The sequence below is a fragment of the Elephantulus edwardii genome, unplaced genomic scaffold (assembly GCF_000299155.1).
Source record: "Elephantulus edwardii isolate Elephantulus edwardi_28Jun2011 unplaced genomic scaffold, EleEdw1.0 scaffold00014, whole genome shotgun sequence".
Lineage (NCBI taxonomy): Eukaryota > Metazoa > Chordata > Mammalia > Macroscelidea > Macroscelididae > Elephantulus > Elephantulus edwardii.
In genome coordinates, this window is record NW_006399764.1 from 27,219,986 (window position 1) to 27,230,968 (window position 10,983).

General features: G+C 44.9%; 1 protein-coding gene and 1 pseudogene across 1 annotated transcript in view; one reads left to right on the forward strand and one right to left on the reverse strand.

Moving 5' to 3' along the window:
- The window catches only part of SPATA6L (spermatogenesis associated 6-like), a 52,208-nt gene that overhangs the window by 31,905 nt on the left and 9,320 nt on the right, over positions 1 to 10,983 (forward strand). The window contains exons 4-7 of the mRNA XM_006881365.1: positions 488 to 612; positions 5,360 to 5,437; positions 7,369 to 7,608; positions 8,072 to 8,174. Of these exons, the coding sequence (XP_006881427.1) occupies positions 488 to 612; positions 5,360 to 5,437; positions 7,369 to 7,608; positions 8,072 to 8,174 (546 nt within the window). The remainder of the gene's footprint in view (positions 1 to 487; positions 613 to 5,359; positions 5,438 to 7,368; positions 7,609 to 8,071; positions 8,175 to 10,983) is intronic.
- LOC102868440 lies at positions 4,459 to 5,033 on the reverse strand (annotated as a pseudogene).

Sequence of the window (10,983 nt, forward strand, 5' to 3'; positions counted from 1 at the left end):
AGAAAGAAAGAAAGAAAGGGTGGATGAATAAAAATATTTCCTTCTTTGTTTTTTTTGTGGACTAGTCCTTCACCTAACTTTTCTGCTCTTGCTTTTCGGTTGAACATTTAGAAACATTTCTAGGAAATAAGGAGGAGAAAGCATGCTGTGCTGGAAAAACAAGTGCTGAGTGTAAATGCAAAGGAGCCATGGTCCTTCTGTAGGTTAAGCATTGGGCTACTGACAGAGAGTCTGCAGTTCAAATCCCCTGACTGCTCTGTGGAGGAAAGATGAGACAGTTGCCTCCTGTAAAGACTTGTGACTTTGGAAACCCTATGGGGCAGTTCTGCTGTGGCCAGTAGGGTCCCTCTGAGTCAGAATCAACGTCACGACAGTGGATTTTGTTATTTTTTAGGGTGAGGGGAGGTTTCTAAATGTCCATCTATATGTGAGTGCATCTCTGCCTCAACTCTGGGATTTTGTAACATGCGCCTCTTCTCTTTTCTAGTGTGGGAAAAGCTAGCTTTCTATGAAGAAAACACGAGGGATTTTCTCTTCCCAGAGCCCAGGCTGACCCACTCATACCCTGGCCTTTGTCGGGAGGTACTTATGAAGACGGTCGCAGGTTTTCCAGTAAGTGGACTGGGCCTTTGGGGCTTCCTGATGACAGGACCTCAGCTGATCCCTTCTCCTTGTTTGATGCCCTTGTCTTCTGGTTATTGGTGATGTTCTTCTCAGGTGCTGTGGAGTCTGCTGGGACTCATAGTGACCCTGCCAACAACAGAACAGAAGCCTCCCCAGTCCTGAGCCATCCTCACAACCTCTGCTGGGCTTCAGCCCGTTGCTGTAGTCACTGTCGACCAGTCTGTCTCACTGAGGGTCTTCCTCTTTTTTGGCTGGTCCTCTACGCTATCTGGCAGGACGTCTCTCTCCAGGGGATTGGCCTTTCCTGATAAGATGCCCAAAGTATGTGAGATGGAGTCCCAACATCCTTGCCTTTAAGAATCTGTTCTTCTGAAACATGTTTGTTTGTTCTTTTGGCCACCATTAGCATGTTCAGTGCTCTTCTTAACACCGTAGCTCAAAGGCATCACTTTGTTTTTGATCTTCCTTATTTTGATATTAGTGGTGGCCTTTTTTAAAAAAAAAAAATTCTTGTGTGTGTAGCCTCAAATTAGATCTGACTGGTACAGGAGGAGATTGCCCCTTCTCCTGTAGAGCATCTGGTGGGTTCAAACCGCGTACCTCTGGGATTGCATGCAGTTTCTTGCCATGAGGCTACCAGAGGTCCCATGGCAGCCTGGGTGATGCTGCTGACTATGAGGTTGGAGGTTCAGGGCCTCTCAGAAACTTTCTGAGGAAAGTCTGGACTCCCGCAAATTCAGCCTGAAAATCCTGAGGCTCACACTTCTCTGCCACACGTGGCTTTGCCGAGGGCTGGCATCAACCCGACTGTAACTGGTGTGGTGTTAGCCTTGGCAGACACTAAACTCAAAACACCAAATCCTTCCCTCTGCTGATCTGTGAGGTAAGGACCGTATCTAATCAGACTCGGTCACTGCCCCATCCACATCAGTACACATTTAGGAAAAGGTTGACTTTCCCCCTCCTTTTAATGCATATGGATATAGATATTTGCTATCACATCTTTATCTGGTCACAGTTTTTATTTCAATAGGGAGCTCTGACGGCATAGGGGTAAGAAATTGTGTTGCTAACACAAGGACATGCAGTTCGAATCCACCAGCTGCGCTCTGTGGCGGACAGACGGGCAATTTCTTCCCCTGTGACTTACAACCTTTGACAGCTCACGGGAGGGTCAGCTCTGAGTCGCTCTGACTCTAGGGCACGTAACAGCAACAACAACACTATTTTAACATGTTGCTGCAAATGACGATTTTACAGTCAAATGGAAGTCATAAACAATTGAAAAAAAATGTGTTTCTAAGCACGGTGCCAATTTAAAAGTGTGCAGTAGTGTTTCTTGGACCTTGGGGTTGGTGAAGAGTATTGACTCGTCCATGGACTACTGGAAGAATGACCACACCCATGTGGAGAGAAGCACAGCCAGAGAGAGAGCTCCTCAGAAGCAAAGAGGGAGGCTTTGTCTCCGGTACTTTGGCCGTGTTATCAGAGGGGCCAGTCTTTGGAGAAGGACATTGTGTTTGGTAAGGTAGATGGTAGGTGAAAGAGAGGACCTCAGTGAGCTGGACCGACACTGTCTGTGACAGCGTCTCAAACACAGCCGTGCTTGTGGGGACTGTTGGGATCAGGAGGCCTTTCATTCTGTTGTTCACAGGGGCACCGTAAGCTCAAATAGACTGAACGCACCCAACACAGCAACAACAGCATTATCTTTTAATAAACACAACAAAACAGAGTAGTAATAGTAGTAATCCCGTCTCTCAATTAATTTGTGCTTTCGGATTTCCACATATGAGGTCTTGTTTTCCAGAAGAATTGTTAGCCAATCCTGTTGTTACAGTCTCCAGTTAGCAGCGGGGAAGCTGACAGACACACTGATAGGACTGAAGGAACTTACAAACCCAGCAGATACCGGAACCAATTGCAAATCATTCTTTGGATGATATCTGTGACTTGTAAGACTTCCACAACAGTGCTGACTTTTTAAAAAAACTTTCATGTTACTAGGATGGCCTCATTTGAAGGTATTCATAAATTATAAAAGACATATTTAAGCTCAACTTTCCTGATAAGTGCTAAATAAATTGCTATTATTATAATTTAATAAAACTCTATTAAATTCTCACTTGCTGGAAAGTGCTGTGCAGGACGTCGAGGGTGGTAGAGTTTCTCATGCTCACACCTGACCCAGCACACATTCACTGGAGTGGAGCTGAGAAGAATGCCCCACAACCCACTTACAGCGGGAGCCTGGTGGTGCAGTGTGTAAGTACTCAGCTGCTAACCACCCCACCAGCGTCAAGACAAGGAGAAACGCATTTTCTTCCCATTTCCCCAACACTTGTTGTATATCATCACGTTCGAACAAACTCATAGCTGATCCTCCAATGGGTTTTCAGAGGCAGTAAATTGAGAGTTGATTGCTCATCTTTCTCCCAGGGAGCATCTGGTAGATTCGAACTGCCTATCTTTGGGTTGGCAGCACAAGTCCTTACCGCTTAACCGTGAGCACTCCATTCCCCATCAGTTATCTCTCTTTATCTTTATGAGCAAAAAGAGAAAGACCCAGAAGTAAACTGCAGCCATTCTCCCCAGAAGAGGCTGGAGGCTTCACACTGCAGACCTTTTAGTAAACTGAGCACTTACTATGGAACCACCTGGTCCCCTTCCCTCCTGAGAAAGGACTTTACCATGCTGGAAACAGCACATTATTCTTGGTGCACTAGAGCTAAAGTAGTACTTCTTAGGATCAAGCTAAATTATATTGAAGGGAGCTCTGGTGGCTTAGGGGTAAGGAGTTGTACTGCCAACCCAAAGGCATGTGTTTCGAATCTGCCAGCTGCTCTTTGGGAAAAAAGATGAGCTGTCTCCTTTCATGCAAGTTTTGGCTTCTGAAAACGTGCCAGGTGGTCACCTAAGAGTTGATTCCCACTTGATGGCACACAGTAACAACAACAACAACAAGGACGACGACGACGACATATTGAAGCTACATTTAAGATACATGTGTAGCTTAAACTATAAGAAGAAAACCCTCAAAGAGATGGATCGACACAGTGACGACCACAGTAGACTTGAACGTATGGAGGTCATGAGGATGACAGGAGGGAACAGGGTCTCGTTGTGTTGTTCGCAGGGTTGCTGTGAGTCCTGGTCGACTCCACGGCACCTAACAGCAACCACCACGACCACAGTACTTAAGCCGTCGGTAAACATGCTGTTAAACTTTGTACCAGCCCTGGCTCCTGGTAACAATTTGTGAAGCTGACTGAAGTGTGGTCCAGTCATGGACATCTTCATGAACATTGATGGGTTTGCATCCTCTGTGGCTGTGGTGATGCTCTATTTCATGGGGCGTTGTTGACTACGGGGAGCTCTGATGGCCTAGTGGTAAGGAGTTGCACTGCCAACTCAGAGGAATGCAGTTCAAGTCCACCAGCTGCTTCTCTGGAGAAAGATGAGAAGTCTCTTGCCATGGAATTTACAGCTTCTGAAAACCTGCTATGAGTCAGTTTAAACGCAGTGACACCTAGCAACTGCAGTGAGGGTGTATTGGATTTCTATGGTTACAGCGGATGTACAGTGAACTGCTGGAAGAGCGAACAAATCAGTCTTAGAAGAAATAGCAGAATGGGGTGGTTGTGAGGACTAGATAAATGCAAAATGCTTTATTTTCTTTCTTGGTCATTATTGCAAAGGTGGATTTTAATTTTTTTTAAATTATTTTGTGTGTGTGTACTGTCAGATTTTCATTTTTAATTTTTAGTTTGATTTAAACATTGGTTTTAGTGTGATGCCGATACCAGCTGTGTGGCAATGACTCTGGAGAGGTGTTCATAGCAGCGCACCCCTGTGGCTCTTCAGTCCTGGAGGCTCCAGGGCAGCCAATATTGCCTCGTCAGATCCATCCCTCAGGGCTTTCTGTGTGAGTGCAGCACCACACAGAAAGGAGTCAGGTCGCAGGCCAGCTTTTCAGCTATCTCTGGGGTGAGGGGCTCCTGTTTATTCCTGGCACGTTTCTCAATAGAAGAAGGGCCTCTCATATCAATTTGGGTCCCAACAAACCAGAAAGGAGTCTTTGGACAGTGGTGAGTCCTCTCAGGTACCCACTGTTCTTGCACAGTTTCAGATGAGGATGGAGAAACCACTGAAAAGCAGAGCAGGAATACATCTGCTTGTGGATAACTCAGCAGTCGTAATCTGCGTCATCTGTCATAAACCTCTTGCCCTGCAGTATTGAGAAGTCCAAGAGGATATGGTTCTCCACCAATCATAGCTGTGACTGCACAGTTGTCAAAAACGGTTGGCACATACTCAGATGGAAATGTATTTGTTGCATGCGATATTAGGAGACATGTTTTACCAACAACAGCACCGTCACCCACAACAACACACTTAATTGTCTGCATTGCTGGACCAGTTTCATATCCACATTAAATATTTCAGATTTGATTCTGACCTCAGCTTCTCTGCCGGGGAGTTGGCAGCGCTGCAGAGGGTCGCCTTGGCTGCCAGACCACAAAATGCTTTTCACAGGACCTGGTACATGACATGCTGTATTATGTGTTATCTATTCTTCTGACATACGTATTTTAGATAAGATGTGTGGGCTATGCCAATCAAATGGAAGAATGGCTAGAGTCCCATGTGATTTCAGGCTCACATATGATACACAACAAGCCTGTTTTCCATTTTCCAGTACTTTCATTTGTTTTCTATCTTCTTACATTTTTAGGGCATTGCTCCGAAATTGGAATTTTCTACAAGGACAGCCATCAGAGAATGCACGTATCTGTATAGAAACAGATTTCTTGTAAGTATAATTGAGAAGCCAGTCATAGAAATGACTAGAAATTTATCTGTGCATTTGAGGAATTTCAACCCAAATTCAGTTTTTCCAGTTTAGATGCATTAGGGCCCACTGACTCAGTAGGGCCCGTTTACTCACCCAGAGGTTGTTCTCCAGCCTTTACTGTCCACTGTTGGTCAGATGCACAGTCTCCCCTTGGTTCTTCTTTTGCAGGAGCTCAGAGCTGCATTGGTGGCATTTCTCGCCACCTCAAAGGCTTTAAGGGTATCGCTGCACTCTGCCTCGATTCCACTCTCTTCAGCCATTTCCTTTCCACCTTAAGTTCCTCCCTTGCATTTTTCCTGTGGTTGTACTTCATTTTGTTGCTATTTAAAAATCCTTTCTAGAGCAGTATGGAGAATGAGTGAATGCCATTTATAACGCTTCATCAAGGACTTTTGGAACCGGGTGGAGTAAGATTAATAAATGAAAGAAAAACGCTTGTAATCCCAAATCACACTTGTGGTTCTGGGAAATACCTTGGAAATGTGGCCTGTGGGCTTATAATTCCAAATGAGAAAGTTGCTAATTTTAGTAAACTCATCCTTCTGGGAATAACGACTCATACACAAAAGGAGACTACTTAATAATTTTAAGAAAGGCACTGGCGTTGTTGTGATGAACGCTCTTGACACTAACAGGAAATCAAAAGACAAACTGCATTAGGAAAATTTGATGTCCAGGACCTCTCCAGTGTGCTGAGCAGCAATGATGTCAGTCTAGAGACTAAGGTGCACCTGATCCAGGCCATGGTTTTTGCAATTACTTGCTGTGTGTCAGAGATCTGGACAGTGACCAAAGGTAACAGAAGAATTGATACCTTTCAGTTGTGGTGCTAGAGAAGAGTATTGAATATACCAGGGACTGCCGAGAGAACTGTCTGTCCCAGAGAGGGTGAAACCAAGCTTCTCCTTGGAGGCAAGGATTTTGAGATTCCGTCTCATATACTTTGGGCATGTTGCCAGAAGAGACCAGATGTTGGAGAAAGACTTGATGCTTGGAAGGGTGGAGGGAAAATGCAGGTGAGGAAGACCCTGGATGAGATAGATTGACACACAGTAACTGGGCTAATGGGGGTAGGGGTGTTGGAGACAGTGAGATTGGCTCAGGTTAGGGTAGGGCTCAGAGCTATTGTACTGAGTTGACGCTTGATGGCACATAACAATTACAATACACATAGCCAGGATTATGTCCTTACAATAAACCTTTGAGTTGAAATTACTGAACTCAATAATATGTCAGATTATCACCCTTCCTCCTCTCTCTCTCCTCCTTTAGTTCCTTTCTTTCCTGTACCCATCTACTTGCACATTTATATGTTTATTTATGCTGCTGTGGGCCAGTGTCTGGTACTTTCTATAGAAACTATTCCCTAATACAAAGAAATGAGCTGGGGGTGGGGGGTGGGAAGAAGAACGATCTGGGAAGGAGGGTGGAGAAAACAGTGCAACAATGAATGAATGAAAACCCAAAATCTCTGTAAATGTTCATTAAAACTAATAAAATTTAATAATAATAATAAAAAATGAGCTGTAAAGAAGCAGATCGTTCTAGTCAGTTATAAATATTCAATAATGTCATACTGAACTGGAAAAGATACTCTTCATGTTTTATTATTTTTGTAATTCTTAGATGTTGTGTCTTCTCCCTGAGTTAAAGAAAAGTGCAATTAAATACAGATATCTATTTTGGTGTTTTTTAAAATGTTTTTTTAAAGTTGTAATTTTAGTGAAAGTTTACTACACATTTTCCTTCCTTCCTTCCCTCTCCCGGTTCACTCTGTAATGCCTTGTCTTGTTCTAGATTGCTAATTGCCATGCACATGATTGAATTGTCTTCGGCTGTGGGTTGTTTTGTTTTATTTCCTGAAAAATATCCTTTCGGTTTCATCTTAGGGAGACAGACATAAGTCACAGAGGCCCTTTTCAACATCACCTGGACCAGTGTCTCCCCTGAACAGCACAAAGAGGAAACCAAAGGAGTGTAATCCCAAAAGGACATCCAGAGGCCTCCCATCATGCTCATCTTCTCCACATCCCACCAGACATCTCTTCCGGGACCATCCAACACCCTTGACCTTTGGAAATAGTCTCAAATTTGCCAGAGAAATCAGACCTCCATTTGTCGTTAGACACGTGAGCCTAAATCCATTTTCCAGAATCTGTTGGAAGGGGTGGAAAATGATCTCCACTTTACAGGGGAAGGAAGCTTTGATTAATTGGGACACTTTTCCCATCATTCTAGTCTCCTGCTTGTAGCTCAAGCGCCATCTTGGATTATGTTCATTTCTTAGTGTTCATTCTCAGAAGACATCTATTAAGATGGCCAAGGGAGAAGCCTTACTCTGAGAATGTCACCAGGCCTATTTTTAGTTTTTGGAAATGATTAATGCAAAGTAATACTCTATAGAGGATACTGGTGTTGGCTGGGTCAAGTTGAGATCTGCTCGTGGTGACCCTATGCTCAACAGAAAAAACCCTTCTGGAGCACAGGGCTACTCTGACACACATGGGCCGCCAGGAGATCGAATCAGTGCAGTGGCAGCTGGTAAGCCCAGCTAGGATGCATTCAAGGCTCCTTTCTCTCCTTTGCCTTCAGGTGGACAGTGCAAAGCCCTTTGGTGAGGCTGTTTCAGAGCGTCGTTCTCAAAAGTCTAGGAGAAAGTGCAAGTTGTCAAGTGCTCCATGTTCAATGAAAAGAGGTACTCAGGTTCTTCCGTACATTTACCTATGGAAACGTACATGTCTTATTTCTAAAGCTTTTCCTTTGGAGGAATCACAAATTGCTTTGGAAACTGTGGGGCTAATTCTCAAGTAGTCTCCAGGTGTGGACTTTCCAGGGAGACCAGTCACCAGAGAAGGATCTGGGGGTCTTCAGTTAAGAGTTCCTCTCGGGATGGGAAGACTGTCCTGAGCTGTGTTGGTGAATCAGCGTGCTGAGGCTGCCTTTGCTCCCTGGCTGGGCTGGGAAAGCAGAGAGCAGCTTTGTCCTGCTGTGACCTTCTTGAGAAGGCACCATTGATTGCTAACAAGACTAGCATTTTTCTGCATGGGAGAGAGCAGAGGATGGGTGGAGGCCAGCACACATCATTTGCTGTACTGAGGAGAGGAGCCACCTAGCTGAAGTGGTTAGTCAAGGCAGTGGATTGCAACCTTCCAGACCTCAGCGCTCATTGTATTCTTAAATAGTATCTATTTAAGACCAAGAGCTTTTCTTTCTTTTTTGATAAGGAGCTTTTTGTTGTTGTTGTTGTGCTTTCTTATATCTTGATGTTTAAAGCATTTCTAATGACATAACAGAAAGGTCAGCAGTTCAAATCCACCAGCTGCTCAGGAGAAGGATGTGTCGTCTCCTCTCGTGAAGATTCATAGGCTCAAAAACCCCTTGGAGGGGAGAGTTCACTGTGAGTCAGAAGGGACTTGACGGCAGTGGGTTTGGGATTTGTGTCAATATTTACTATATTAGAAATCAAAAGAGAAATTTAAAAGAGATAAGAAAACACACATTCCAGTAACTGTCAGGAAAGGGTGCATCACACATTTCAGAATGTCATTTTGGAAATTCTCTGTTGTACATTCTTGGAAGAATGTGGGTGGTAAAGTGGATATACCCTAATATCATTAGGAAAAAATGATCCTTTGTAGCTTGGTGTGTAACACATTGACCTGCTAACTGGAAGACTGACTGTTCAATCTACCAGTCACTCTATGGGAGAATGATGGACAGTTTCCTCCCATAAAGATTTACAGCCTGAACCCAATGGAGAGTGGCTGTGAGCCGGAACCCACTCAGCAGCAGTGGGGGTCTTGGTATAATGAACATCACCTTGACCTTGGGATCTACTTATGAAGTCTTGGGTGGTACCTGGACCACATGTTGAGAGGCACTGGGTTAAGATACCTCTTGAAGATCATTACCATGTGGTTGAAATACACAATGTCAGTAAGTTGTGAAGTTTAGATATTCCTGCATTTACTCAGAACCCTAGATGCGTCCACCACCTTTTCTCCTGGTGGGAATGGACCTGGAACGGCCCTGACCACAGGAGGGTTCCCTCCTGTCTTAGGTTTGTACAGTCTCATGTGGTCACTCAAGCCTGCATAGTGTTTGGATAGTAGTAACTGACTCAGCCAACCAAGGACAGAGGACAAGATTTAAAGCAGAAAGTGTTTCATCATCTCTGACACTTAAGTCCTTTGAATTGAAAATCACTTGAGCTGCATATGAAAGTGACTCTCTCCCCTGTGATTGTGAAGTCTGGCTCTGGCCAGCTGCCCCTGCCCAGGGAGACAAGGAGGGCGACAGCATCCGGCGGTGATCACACAGGCCTAGGCCTCAGCCTCAGCCTCATCCAAGCAGTTCGAAAGCCAAGGTGCTGGAGTGTAGGCCTTTTGGTGGTGGTACATTTCGAGAAGACTTCCAGATTTCTGCGCTTCGAACCTTGGAATCTCTAATGTTAGCTAGGCTCTCTATAGAATCAAACAGTATTCTTTCAACCCGGAAGAGCCTCAGCAGCACAGTGGGTTACGCGTTAGATTATTAACTGAAAGGCTGATGTTCAAATTCACCAGTTGCCCCACAGGAGGAAGATGTGAGGGTCTGTTCCCGCGTGAAAACGCACAGTCTTGCAGAGGCGCTGACGTTCTGCTCCGCCCTGCAGAGCCCTTTCAGTGGGAGTCGTTCTGACAGCCTTGGTTTGGATTTCTCCCACTTGTCTGTGCATTGGGATCCCCTGGGGAATCTTGTGTTGCTGTGTGTTCTGATTTGGTGGGTCTAGTGGTCTACTTGGGACTGTGGTGGGACAGTCTGTGTGCTGTGCACGTAACCAGAAGGCTGTGTGCCCCCAGAGGTTTGAGATTTCCACCCTCAGCGACCTGATGGAGGGTCACCAGGAGTTAGAATGTACTCGGTGGCCCTGGGGGCTGGGGAGGGGAGGACCTTGGAATCTGCTTTAGAATCACAGGCTTTCCTGTGACACTGAGGCTGCTGGTTCAGGGCTGGTCCATGGGCACTTTGAGAAGAGCGAGCATGGAGATGAGTCCTCTGTGACAGCTCACTAGCTACGAAGCTCTGGGGCAGGTGGTGGCTATCAGTGAAAGGCCTTAGCACCCCTACTTATTTGGCCCGTCGTTGAAAGAAATCCTTTTACATATTTTTTCTGTGACCAATAGACCGAAGGGTACTTCTGCCCCACCCCCAAGGTCCACTCACACTGGAGGAAGGAATAGCTTTCCTAGTTACTCATTTCCAAATGTGTTTTCAACTTGGAAACATCCAATTTAGTCTTGGTTTTGTCTGCACGTATTTATTATTTCACTTCCTAGGGAGCTCTGGAGATAGAATGATTGAATTTTGTAAAATCAAGTACTTATCCATTGCAAATACATTTTATAAGAGACACAAACACAGTTTATACACATGGACTTCACCTGATGGTATGCATAGGAATCAGATCGACTACATCTGTGGAAGGAACCGCTGGAGAAGCTCAATATCAGCTGTGAAAACTA